This window comes from Ursus arctos, unplaced genomic scaffold (assembly GCF_023065955.2).
Source record: "Ursus arctos isolate Adak ecotype North America unplaced genomic scaffold, UrsArc2.0 scaffold_30, whole genome shotgun sequence".
Lineage (NCBI taxonomy): Eukaryota > Metazoa > Chordata > Mammalia > Carnivora > Ursidae > Ursus > Ursus arctos.
In genome coordinates this window covers 25,871,413-25,885,420 of record NW_026622986.1, presented here as the reverse complement: position 1 = coordinate 25,885,420, position 14,008 = coordinate 25,871,413, and the positions used below count along the sequence as shown (strand labels likewise).

Below are 14,008 nucleotides of genomic sequence, written 5' to 3'. Positions count from 1 at the left end.
ACGAATTATTTAGTCATTCAGATATTTTTTGCGTTCTTACTGTGTGGCAAGCTTTGTGCTAGGCGCCGAGATGAAAGCAGCGATCAAGACAGCGTCCCTGTTGTTGTGGAGTTTCTATTATTCTATTTGGGGAGGTATCCTCTCGTGAGTACGTTTTGGGCGAGGGGAGGGACATTTGAGCAGAGACCTGCAGGACACGAGAGAGAAGGCCATGTGATGATCTGGGGGAGGAACGTTGTAGGGAAGAGCACGTGCCCAGGCCCTGAGATGGGAATGTGCTTAATGTGTTCAGGAAAGGATGAGGAGTCAGTATGGCTAGAAGAAGATAAGAAAAGAAATAATGAGGTGGGACACGCTGTTACAGATGAGTCCAAGAGCCAGATCATAAAGGGCTTAGAGACAAAGTGAGGAGGGTACTGCAAGTGTGGTTCCAGGCCATTAGGGTCCTCTTCTTCCACACATTTGGTTTTTTCCCCCAATTTTATATCATTATAACCAGTGCTACCGTGAATGCTATACTGTATGCTATCTCTTGTCATTTTTTAATAGAATTAATTTCTAGAAGTTTAACTGTGCAAGATATATACACCTAAATTTTTGATAGATAATGCTAAATTATCTTCCAAAAGATTTGTATTATTTTATACACTTAGCAGTTCTATATGAGAATGACATCTTTCTTCCAAAAGTGGATATTATATTATTAGTCCTTTAGTCTTTGGAAGTTGGACGGGTAAAAATTGATATCTGTTATTTAATTTGTATTTCTTTATATATAGGCGAGCTTGAACATTGTCTTATATTTTTATTGAATATTTGAATTTTTTCTGAGTGGACTTGTTTTAAGTAATAGAAAATTACTGACCAGTTTAAACACAAAAATGGAACTTGCTAGAAAGATACTGGTTATTTTTTGGACTCCATAGGGGAGGTGGAACAACTAAGCCTGGGCTGGAAGAGAAAACTAGGGTAGCTTTAGATCGGCAGCAGGGATTGGGAACCTTTTCTTTGGGCTTTAGCTCCCCAAATTCCTGGGTTCTTTGGTTCTTAGCTTAGAATTCCAAACTACAGAATTTACACTGGGCTCAGTCAGCTTTGGTTAGAGTTTCAGGGTTACATAGTTCAGATTCGGGTGTGGGCGTCCCCTCCTGTACTGTCAGTATTTCCTGAGAAAGAGTATCATTGGGAGCAGCCATACTATGTTATCTCTTTTTCCTTTTTAAATTTTTTTCCTATTGGTTTGTTCATTTTTAATCGATTTGTAAGAACTCTTCGCATATTGGAGATATGAGCTCTGTCATTTGTGTTCACGTATTTTTCTTTTAACTTTAATGCTGCCTTTTTAAAAAAAATTTTATGCAGTGTTTTACCACATGGAATTTTCATAGTTGTATCTAACCATAGCATCTATCTTTTTCATTGTGGGTTCTAGGTTTTTTGGTCATGCTTAGAAAGGCCTTTTCTTTTCCAAGAAAGTATTTTTGTCGTTTTTCTCTTATGGTTAAATTTTCTATACATCAGGCATTTATTTTGTTGTAAGTCATGAGGTAAGAAATGCAGGCGTGATTTTTTATAAATGGCCAGTCATTTCGTAAGGTCCATTTGTCCTTTTCCTACTGATTTGAGGTGCCATATTTCCTATATGAAATTGTCATCAAAACTTGACTGTATTTATTCTCAGACTAGATTCATGTGACAGTTACAAATTTTTGGGATTTTACTTTTAAAAAAATGTTTATCTTCCTACCTACTTCTCTACCTACTGGTTTTAACAATAAGAAATGTTAACTTTTACTGTTGAAGTATTTGAGGAGACATCAAGAATCCTCCTAGGATGGAATCTTTTCTCATATTTTATTTATTTATTTATTTATTTATTTATTTTTAAAGATTTTATTTATTTCTTCGACAGAGATAGAGACAGCCAGCGAGAGAGGGAACACAAGCAGGGGGAGTGGGAGAGGAAGAAGCAGGCTCATAGCGGAGGAGCCTGATGTGGGGCTCGATCCCATAACGCCGGGATGACGCCCTGAGCCGAAGGCAGACGCTTAACCACTGTGCCACCCAGGCGCCCTGGAATCTTTTCTCATATTAAAGGCACCTTCTCAACATTTATAAAAGCCAGGATTTAAGACAGAATGACCAGTGAAAACATCTTCTTGATGATGTAGAATTATTCGTTTTACATGTTAACTTGTACACTTGGCATATTTGGATTTCTTATTTTTCACTCTAAGTACAATATGTGTTTTCTGTAAAGAAAACTTAAAAAATAAGAAGAGAAAAGAAGAAAATAATCTCACTGGGTAAAAATAACCATATCTTGACAACCAGGCTAAAATATCAGGAAACTATTTTCCACCTAAGTATTAACTGAAATCGAACTGTAATACTATTTTCCAAATTTTTCATTTTGCTATCCACTATGTCATGAACGTTTTTCATGCCACTAAATGTTCTACAACATTGATTTAGATGACTCCCTATGTAATTTTAGAATTTGAACTAGAAGAGGCACTAATAATCTTAAATGTCATTTTTTATTAACTTGGTATTTAATTCTCAGGCTTGGTATGTATTTCTTATTTTGCATTAAAACAAAATGTTCAGTTTAAGTTTTAAGAATAATGATTTGGACAGAAATTTTGGAAGATTTCTTTCAAAGGATTTCTTTAACATTTTAAGTTCAGAATTTACAGAAATTTACCTTTTTTGGGGGATAGTAATTTTGTTTCAGTGAATTGTTGCAAGATTGTGTTAATAAATGAAGTAAATACATGTGTTAATAAATCAGTGTTTAAAGAATGAAAATCTGCCTGTTAACATTTGAGCATGTGTTTTAATAGACATGAATAAGGATTGCCACACTTGTAAACTAATCTGCATTGGGTATAGTAAAGATTCTTTACTTTTTTCCTTCTCCTTTACAGGAACTTTAATGGAATTGGGTATCTCCCCAATTGTAACATCTGGTTTGATTATGCAGTTGTTAGCTGGAGCCAAAATCATTGAAGTTGGAGACACACCCAAAGACAGAGCTCTATTCAATGGAGCCCAGAAATGTGAGCTATTAATACAGTTAAAGAGTCTTTTCCAAATTTGAGAATTTTGTGGTAAAGATATTTTTCTAGTCTTTTTTGTCTTTGGTTGTAAGCATGTACTCCTTTTCCCCCAATTTTTGTCAGTATTTGGTATGATCATTACCATTGGGCAAGCCATTGTGTATGTCATGACGGGCATGTATGGGGATCCCGCTGAAATGGGTGCTGGCATCTGTCTCCTTATCATTATTCAGGTAAGAAATCCAATTTTTCATCTGCAGATAACAAAACAATTTGATCCCTTTTTTCTTTTCTAACAGTTCTTTAAATGGTTGATGCATTAATTTTCTTACTTTTGAATTATTTAATTATAAGATTTTGATTATTGAAGTGACATGTATAAATTGTGTTGATATAAAATGTTAAAATTTATTTTAATAGCCTCATAGCTGCATAGTACAAGGCATTATGGATCGACTGTATTTCACTGATTCTTAGATGCACATTTTTTACTTTTTGATGTCTCTGAAATCAGGACTTTTTTTTTTTTTTTTTTTTAAGATTTTTATTTATTTGAGGGTGAGAGAAAGCAGGAACACCGGGAAGGGCAAGGGAGAGGGAGAAGCAGATTCCCTGCTGAGCAGAGAGCTCGATGCAGGGCTTGATTCCAGGACCCTGGTATCATGACCTGAGCTGAAGTCAGAGACTTTAGTGACTGAGCCTCCCAGTTGCCCCAGGATGTTTTCTCTTAGAGCTGGTAGTGCCCCACGTTTGCTATCAGCCAGGCAGCAGTCGTGATAGTAGTCACTGTCTGCATATGTGTGTCAGTGGGTTAGAGCTAGTCACATGTTCATCGCATCGATTGGTTATGTGCATTGTTGGTGTGACATGTTTTTGAGATTAGTTGCTGTTTAAAATGTCTGCAGAAGGTTCTGGTTCACTGTGTGTATGCAACGGCACACAACAGGCTAGATGATAAAATCTAAAATAGGTCTAAAATAGCTTTTCTTACAAGTAGAAATAAAAATTCTTTGTGATAAGTTATTGTGTCATAGTTTAATTGACAGTATTTTTTTCTTAGTGGTATACAAAATAATGGCATTACAAATAGTATCTTACAGCTAGTAAAATACATGAAGCTGTATACATATATTTCATGGATTTTTAAAATAGACCCTTTGGAATTGAACTTTTAAAGGCCAACATAATTATCCCTGTACTAAGTATCTCAAAGTGTGTCAAGTCTAGAAGATATTTCTCTAATGTACAGTCCTTAAAAATCATGTAGAGAAGCTACCCAAGAATGGATTGTACTTAAGTTATGTAATAGTTATTTGTGGCATTTTGAAAAGAAGTTTGATAAGTTAAGCACAGCATCTAGAGCCCTGGTTATTTTGGAAATGCCTCTTCTTGCTCACTCTATGGAAATAAGATTCATTTAGGAACATTTTTTTTAATGGTCAAAGCATTAATTTTGGAAAAATATTTTTAAATAAAACTAAAATAACTTATTAATATATACATTGAGAAATATGACCATTTCAGATTGGCATGGTTGACCATTGTTTTTTAATGAGAAACCATATATACGGAGCAAATCAAAATAAGATCATGTAGTGAATGATTAGAACAAAGAGATTAGATTAGAACAAGGAGAATTAGGTTGTTCAAATATTTATTGATGTCATTAACAACAGGAGGGGCTCTTCTAACTAGATGGAAATATTTTGTCTTTTGACCGGCTGAGGAATTTTTAATGCATTATCAGTCTTTGGTAGGTTTCTGAGCCCTAGTGAGTTCCCATAAACGTTGTCCTTATTCCTCCATTTAAAAAAAAACCTGATTGGCAAATTCATAACCTTTGAGAATTAGAGGAAGAGTTGCAGTGGCTTGGGAGAGAGGACCCTCTGAAAACTGACTTGGATGTCTTTCAGTGCTTATGATCTCGCCGTGTGCTTTTGGCATTGTTGAAGATAGCGATGCATCAATTGTTGTCTTATTTTGTTTCTTTATAGCCTTTGCTTTATACAACCTGTAGTTCAGAATAGCTCCGATTTTTATTTTTTTAAAGGATTTTATTTATTTGAGAGAGAGGAGGGAAGGAGAGACAGAGAGAGAGTGCACGAGCAGGGGGAGGGGCTGAGTGAGAGGGAGAAACACACCCCCACCAAGCAGGGAGCCTGACAGGGGCTGGATCCCAGGACCCCGGGATCATGACCCGAGCCAAAGGCAGACACTCAACCAACTGAGCGACCCAGGCGCCCCCAGAATAACCCCGATTGTTAAAAGACATTCAGAATTGACACCTAGCTCTTAGAACATTATGCTCCTACAATTTTTCTAGTATTTTAGTAGGGATATTTTTGGATTCTTGAAGAACCTCATCTGACCAGTTTTGGGTTAAAGCATTGACTTCTGTGGAGTCGTTACAAATTTGAATTTGAGATAAAACAGAGTTAAGCTATTTTAATTTTTTTCCCCCAGTATCAGAAGTCAAGGAATAGTTACATTCCAGAAATGAAATAAGTGGATATATACTTCTGTTTACATAAATTCTGGCGTACAAGTACTTGCGGTTAATTCTTTCAGTGTTGCTGTATAGAGAAATGTGTTTGATCGTAGGTGGGTAGTGTGTCTTTTAAGGCATTCCTAACATTGAAAATGTGTGGATACACTGAAGAGAGATGATTGGATCAGTGTGTTTCACCTAGAACATAGATTTTGAAAACTGCATGCTGTTAGGTAAGGTATTTCTCACCTTAATTATTCTTGTTTCACTCACATGATCATGTGTTTCAACTAGTGAGATTTGAAATCTAAATAGTGGGTCTTGATTAAAATAACAGAATAGAAAATATCAGTGTGCATGGCATGTAGGAAAGGTATTGTTTTGTTCAGTTGCGTGTGTGTGTGCGTGCACAAGCGGAGGTGAAATGTAAAGAGTTAATTTTATGCCTAGTTTAGAGATGTGTATGTATAGCACATTCCACAAGCGCCTGCAGGGGGCATTTGGTCTCTGTCCCTGTTGTAGTCAAGGAGATGCTCTAACTTCGTGGTTTTTCAGCATCCCCCACCTCAGAAACATAGTTCGCATGCTTTTTACTATCTTTTATTATAGAAACCATTACTCATTTATACTTCTCTATGATTCCTTTCTCCACTTAGAAAAATATGAGTTTGATTTTCACAGGACATACATGAATCACTCTGTAGCCTGATGGTTATTGGTCTGAACAGGAGGTTTGGAGAATTAACAGGTATTTCAGAGTGACTTTATGACTCTGGACAAGTCATTTAATCAGAAGCTCATGATCCTGCTTTCTGGTGGGCTGATAGTTTATGGACAGCTGTCTTTCCCTGCACAGGGTTGTTTTTCTGATTGGGAGCATTTATTTGCTTATTACATAATTGTGGTCAAAATAAAATCTCCGTAGTAAGTCCTAACTTCTCTTTTATCTTGTCAAAGTGTTAAACTTGGTTTTCAAACAGTAAAGGATTCATGAGCACTCTTAGAAGTTTGAAGAATTGTACCCTTTTTCCAGTCCTTTGAAAGTCAAACTAAAAGACTGTAAATAGACAATTTAGGCTCTGTACAACCACTGAAATGACAGTTAAGAAAAAAAACACACCGCAGAAGGTAAGCATGCTTAAAATGGTGTACTGTAGTTCGTTTGCTGTCTTTTGTAACGGGGGTTGTCAGGTCAACTGAGTAAGTAATAGGGTGGGAGGCCTCAGAGCTGGGAGGAGTGGAAGTGGCGTTTCCTCACTTACGTAGGATGGAGTTTTTAAAACGGGGAAGGCGTGAGGTTGGAGGCATGGAAGCATCTTTTCTTTCCCTCTTGATTAGGATACTGCAGTGCGGGGAATACATGACTATGGAGATCACTTGCAAGGCTACGGATTATTTTTAATTGGCACATGCTTTTACAGAAATGTCTCCAAGAGGAAAATTAAGAATTTTCAATTTCACATAAATTAAAGTTAGAACGCTTTTATTTTTTAAAAAAGGATGAGCTTAAGAACCTGGCAAATCCTTCTCTTCAAATTTACATTCACTTTTTGTCATTGTGGGTATGGAGTGCATTTTTTTTTTTAAGATTTTATTTATTTATTTGATAGAGAGGGAGACAGCCAGAGAGAGAGGGAACACAGGCGGGGGGAGTGGGAGAGGAAGAAGCAGGCTCCCAGCGGAGGAGCCTGATGTGGGGCTCGATCCCAGGACTCTGGGATCACGCCCTGAGCCGAAGGCAGCCGCCTAACAACTGAGCCACCCAGGTGCCCCTGGAGTGCATTTTTGACATTGTTACAGTCTCTTTTACATATTAATTTCTGCTCCTTTTGACTTATTCTCTCTGTATATTACAGTTGACCCTTGAACAACACAGGAGTTGGGGTGCTAAACCTCCCCCCCATGCAGCTGAAAACCACATACAACTTTCGACTCCCTCAAAACTTAACTACTAACAGCTTACTGTTTACCTGATCCCTTGCCAATAGCATAGATGGTTGATTAACACATGTTTTGTATGTTATATATCATCATTTATATGATACAGTAAGCTAGAGAAAAGAGCATGTTGGTAAGAAACTCAGAAGGAAGAGAAAACACATTTATAGTACTACAGTGTATGTATAAAAAAATCTGTATATGTGGACCTGCGTAGTTCAAGCCTATGTTGTTCAATGGAAACTGTATATATAATATATAAAGTATTACATATAACACCTTAAAAATGTATCCGCATACTTTTCCTTTAGTGGCAGTATACAACTGTGTCTTGTTATTATACCATATTTCATTTGGTTTTTCACTTCCTTGGAACTACTTGGAATGTTTTCAGTTTCTTGCTGTCCTAAATTGAACAAGTTTGAGCATTTTTGTTTTAGTGTGCTTTTCAATAGACCTTACTTAAAGATTGTAAGGGAGACTATTCAGATGGTTTATAAATAGGCTTTAGAGGTTGAAATGTCTGCTTTATAATGTAACAATGTTTCCACCCCTCTGATTTGCAGACCTGACTTCTGACTAAAGTGGGGTTAAAAAGATGGAGAGTCATAACAGTGATATTGCAACAATTAGGTTTTAATATTAAAAATGCCCATACTTTGAACGGAGTCAGTGGTGTTCATCTTCCCCTTTCTTGAGTTTATTCTTGCTTCAGCTTACTTGCATTTCTTTCCCCACAGTTGTTTGTTGCTGGTTTGATTGTGCTGCTGTTAGATGAGCTGCTACAGAAGGGTTACGGCTTGGGGTCTGGTATTTCCCTCTTTATTGCCACCAACATCTGTGAAACCATTGTCTGGAAGGCCTTTAGTCCCACTACTATTAACACTGGCAGAGGTACAGTGCACAGCGACTGCAACTGCACGAGTTTTGCTGGATGTGTGCTGGAAAGTAACCCGTCACGGAGCAGGACATGCCTGTAAACACCCTGGTTTGCTGTCCCAGGGGACAACTGATGCTAATTGCTCAGGAGTTAAGCAGCAGAGATTTGTGGATTATGAAATATTACTTCAAAGAGAATAATACCTAAATTTTAGCCTCTGCTCGTTGAAAATTTCAGTGGTTGCAAACAGCTTTTTAAAATGTTACTTGCTTAAGCCATTGCTGTAGAAGTGTGACCGATTTCTGCATTCCCAGGGGGAAAAAAGGTAGTGGGTTAAGATTTTTCAAATGAAAACACTACTATTTATCGTATCATCAGGGAGCGCTAATACTTTTGCTGCTATTCTCCTTGGCTTTGTAATAGCAACTAAATTTTGAAATCCTTCATTCTGTCTTTCCCCTTACCCATCTCCACTGATCTCATTTAAGTGCCATCCAAGAGTCCTAACAGTTACCGTCTAAACTGATCCCAGCCTTAAGAAAAGAGCAGTGGTGGTTTATTAGTATTCTTGGTAAAAGAAACTTAAAAGCCAGCTCCGTAGAGTGATGTAGGTCCTTTGATTCTGACATCTTTATTCTGCTTGGCTGCTGCTGTCCCCCCTCCCTAAAAATACTCCTTTCCCTTCCCTAAAGTAAAGGAGAGGCAAATCATTATGACTTAAATATTTGCTTAGGTTTATTCTACTTTAGCTGTTTTCATCAAGAATAGTCTCTTGAGAAAACTTGAGATTTGTGCTAAAAAAGACACATTTGCCTCAATGATGTAAATATTTTTAGAAGCTCCACACATGGCTGTATTATAAAGTAAACATGGATGAATGATTTGGACCCCCATTTTCTGCCATGTACTGGAGTTTCAAGGTTATTTGTTTGATCTTTGGGACCGTGTTGGAGAAAGAGTCTGCAGTGAATTTCTCTCTTGACTTATCAGGTACCGAGTTTGAGGGTGCGGTCATAGCGCTCTTTCATTTACTGGCCACCAGGACAGACAAGGTCCGCGCTTTAAGGGAGGCTTTCTATCGTCAGAACCTACCCAATCTCATGAACCTCATTGCTACGGTCTTTGTGTTTGCCGTTGTTATATATTTTCAGGTATGTATACTTTCTTCACCGAAGTCAGTGGGATGTGAATTTTTATTTTGCTTTTAAAGAAAAGAATGCCATTTGAGATGTCAGCATCTAACAAGTCCGTGTTGCAGAATCTAGTCAAGCAAATCATTCTTTCGACTCTGAGGTGGAAAATATTAGTGGTGCGAAATGTCAGAAGCAGGAGTTCTGCTTGTGTGTGTGTCTGTGGCAGGAACAATGTTGGTGTTGCTTGTCGCACTCCCCACTGTACTGTTGTGCCTGTCGTCTGTGTTCTGTGCTTGAGATGTGCAGTTACTCTTACTTCCTCTTCATTTTCATTTTTTAGGGATTTCGTGTTGACTTGCCCATCAAGTCGGCCCGGTATCGAGGACAGTACAGTAGCTATCCCATCAAGCTCTTCTACACCTCGAACATTCCCATTATTCTCCAGTCGGCCTTAGTGTCAAACCTGTATGTTATTTCCCAGATGCTGTCTGTTCGATTTAGTGGCAACTTTTTAGTAAATTTACTAGGACAGTGGGCTGTGAGTATTTTGTTATTTATTCTAAGCGTTCATATTTGTTGTCATTTGCATTTCATGGTTATATTTTTAACTGAAAGAGATGAGCCATAATTGAAGCAGTTGCTATAACATTTTCAGAGTCACTTACCTGTCTCAGAGTTTATCATTTTTTTGGAAAGATGTTTTACCCCCATTTTTCACGGCCTGAGTGGCAATAAACTAGTGATTAATTGGGCTAGAGATAGGCATGTGATTACTAGACTGGAGAGAGAACAGTTACTAGAAATAGAATCCAGCACTTTCTGACTTCCTTTTATAGATCCTGTCATCATGGGATGATGACACTTCTTCCAAAACAGTCCCGCCCGTTGTTACTGAAGTGTGAGTTATTGTCGGATCGAATTTTAATTGGTTTAAATTCTGTCATATGACCAAGGAGTATTTTTTTCCCCTTAAAAGTATAGAATTGAAAGAGACCATGATCTTTTGTTCTTTTACAGAATACCTAATTGTACAATTTGTATTTCACCGTTATTTTTTTATAGTCAGTTTCTGAAATATGGTGCTTATTCTATGCATTTATCTTAATACGCTACCTACTACGTTGTAAGTTATAGTGACATCTTTCTGCCTCTAGTAAAGGTTATTTTTGTTTTTTTAAGTTTAACAGGATAAGACAGTAACTCTTGAGTGTTAGTTGAAGGAAATAGGATTCCTTTTATCCACAGTACTCTTTTCTCCACTCATGTAACGGAAACGTGATTACCTGTGATGAGGGAGGATGCGGTCCCTCCCCTTGCGAGCTAATAACCCATTCATAATTATTACTGTAATAATTTAATAGCAATAAACGCATTGAGTGGTTGTATATAGATTGTGTTGTGATCTTAACTAAGTTCCTTTTTATGAGAGAATTACTGGGAAATTGAATTATGTCTATAAACAGTGCTTTTGATTGGGGATTAGTGATTTTAGGGGCACAGTAAAGAAATCATTTTGAAGTGTATATTCAGGAACCAGACATTTTAAACATTGCAGCCAGAAATTGCTTTCCCACCCCCTATACCCCAGAATTTACACTGTTCCGTTCTGTTACTATAAAAATTCTTAAATGTTTGGCTAAAAATCCTATGATAAATATTTATTAAAGGACTATTTCTTATACAAAACATATAAAGTTTAGGCAGTGCGTTGTTATTCATCTGTTAATATTTCAACTGATTGTATTCTTCATAGAATACTTTGAAGTGAAAAAATATGTTGCATACTCTTGAATAGTGCAGAAAGGTTCAGATTCTAAATGTAATCAGAGATTGACTAAATGTGATCATATTCCTGTCTTTAGGAAAAGAAGATTTTTTTGGTAAATGTATTATAATGTTGGTTTTTAGAACATCACTTTTCTGTTAATAAAATATTCACAATGTCTTTTATATAATAGGTGCTCATTCTATAATTTTGAAGGAGTGAAGATATTAGATTAAAAGTAAATCTTCAAGTTACATAGAATCGTTAGCTGTAGGTGCTTTGAGCTTAAAGCATTGTCGTAATCTCTGAGGACTTTGAAAAGTCATAAAAATGTATCTTGACCAGTTGGGTTCACCATCTGTCCTTTTTATTCTTGTTCGGTAGGATGTCAGTGGGGGAGGACCTGCTCGTTCTTACCCGGTGGGAGGCCTTTGTTACTATCTTTCCCCTCCTGAGTCCATGGGCGCCATATTTGAAGATCCTGTCCATGTGGTTGTTTATATCATCTTCATGTTGGGATCATGTGCATTCTTTTCTAAGACATGGATAGAGGTGTCTGGCTCCTCAGCCAAAGATGTAAGTATTTGTTGTATTTGAAAATAAACGTTTTTAGGGGCGCCTGGGTGGCTCAGTCGTTAAGCGTCTGCCTTCGGCTCAGGGTGTGATCCCGGAGTCCTGGGATCAAGCCCCACATCAGACTCCTCCGCTGGGAGCCTGCTTTTTTCTCTCCCACTCCCCCTGCCTGTGTTCCCTCTCTCGCTGGCTGTCTCTCTCTCTGTCAAATAAATAAATAAAATCTTAAGAAAAGAAAAGAAAATAAACGTTTTTAATTTCAAGAGTGTTTAATTGGAACACTCTTAATTACTTTCATAATTGAAACTTTTAAGTCATACATTCTTAATAATGAGGTAATATCACCCCTAGAGAGTTAAAAACTGGTTTCTGGAAGGTGGGAAAATTCTTAGATTTTTACAATGGTTTGTGACCCTCCAAAGCTGAACCCTACCCAACAGATTCTTATTCCTTCCTATTTAATTTCTGTTTAGGGAGGTGAAAAATAAAAAAGATTGAGAAACACTGGTTTAATGTGTGGGTAATAGGTGGTGTGCAACACTGAGCCTCAGGTGTGATGGGAATGATACGACAGTGCCTACTTAAGGATCTCATATTTGATTTACTAGTGTGTGGAAAACACTTCACACAGAACCTGGTAGGTACTAAACAGTGAAATATTTATAGTTTGATTTTAAAAGTGGTTTCTCTCTTGGCAGGTAGCTAAGCAGCTTAAAGAACAGCAAATGGTAATGAGGGGCCACAGAGATACCTCTATGGTTCATGAGCTTAATAGGTAAGTAAGGTCATGAGATTTAATTCTTGATATGTGTGTGTGTGTGTGTGTGTGTGTGTCTACATACACATGTATTTGGTTTTTCAGTCTTTAATTTATTGTCAGATGTTATCCTGGTTGAATATGAAGCATTTTTCTTCTACTTCACACAGAAGAACCAAAATTTAACACAATACTGAATTGTTCTCTAAAATTGTTCCCTGTCAAAATTGACATCTGAATTATTTTTTAAAATTGTGTTCCCTTCACTGCTCAGCAGCCCAGTGCTAAAATGCTCTTGATTGGAGGTCCTCGTCGTCTGGCTGCACATAAAATCACCTGGGAGCTTTTAAAAAAGTACCGATATTCACCTCTAGGCATTGTGACTTATTTGGTCTGGGGTGGATCCCATGCATTAGTTTATTTTTTGATAACAGCTTTATTGAGCTATAATTCACATACCATGTAACTCACTCATTTGAAGTATATGGTTTTGTGTTTTTAATATATTCGGAGTGTGTAATCATTACAGTGTAATTTAAGAAACATTCTGACTGAGCCAGAAGAGTGTGCGACTGTTGACCTCAGGGTCGTGAGTTGAGCCCAACATAGAGTGTAGGGATTACTTTAAAAAAACCCCACAAACTTAAAAAACAAACCAAAATCATTTTCATCACCCAGAAAGAAACCTTGCAGCTATTGGTTATTCCCCAATCCTATCTCACCTCCCACGCCCGAGTCAACTTTTTACTTTTGATCTCTACAGGCTTGCCTACTCTGGACATTTCATATAAATGACCTGTGATCTTTGGTGAAGAGTTTTTTTCACTTAGCATAAAGTTTTCAGGGTTCATGCAGTATTTGTGAACAATATTCCATCATACGGATGTACTATACCACATTTGTTTATCCATTCATCAGTTGATAGAGATTGGGGTTGTTTCCAGGTTTTGACTGTCATGAATAATGCTGTTAAGAATGTATTTGTACGTGTTTTGTGTGGACATGTTTTCATTCCTGTAGGAGTGGAACCGTTGGGTCATCTAGTAACTCTGTGTTTAACATATTGAGGAACTGGCAGACTGTTTTCCAGTGTGGCCATACGGGTCTGCATTCCCGCCAGCAATGGATGAAGCTTCCAGTTGTTTACATCCTCGCGTGCACTGCTTCTTGCTTTTTGATTATAGCCACTTAGTTGGGTATGAAGTGGTAACTCATTGTGGTTTTGATTTGCTTTTCCCTGATGAGTAATGACGTTGAACATCTTTTCATGTGTGTATCTTCTTTGAGAAATGTCTTTTCAGATCTTTCGCTCATTTTTAGTTGTGTTGTCTTTTTGTTACCAAGTTGTAAGATTCTTAAAGTATTTTGGATATGCTTCTTCTCAGGTTTACGATTTATAAGTATTTTGTTGC

General features: G+C 37.3%; 1 protein-coding gene across 5 annotated transcripts in view; it reads left to right on the top strand.

Moving 5' to 3' along the window:
- Positions 1 to 14,008, top strand: part of SEC61A2 (SEC61 translocon subunit alpha 2) — a 50,010-nt gene that overhangs the window by 10,839 nt on the left and 25,163 nt on the right. For all 5 annotated transcript variants that reach the window (XM_057304669.1, XM_044392056.3, XM_044392057.3 and 2 more), the window contains exons 5-11: positions 2,931 to 3,062; positions 3,186 to 3,295; positions 8,229 to 8,382; positions 9,359 to 9,519; positions 9,842 to 10,039; positions 11,651 to 11,842; positions 12,538 to 12,614. In XM_057304669.1, coding sequence (XP_057160652.1) covers positions 2,931 to 3,062; positions 3,186 to 3,295; positions 8,229 to 8,382; positions 9,359 to 9,519; positions 9,842 to 10,039; positions 11,651 to 11,842; positions 12,538 to 12,614 — 1,024 coding nt within the window. The remainder of the gene's footprint in view (positions 1 to 2,930; positions 3,063 to 3,185; positions 3,296 to 8,228; positions 8,383 to 9,358; positions 9,520 to 9,841; positions 10,040 to 11,650; positions 11,843 to 12,537; positions 12,615 to 14,008) is intronic.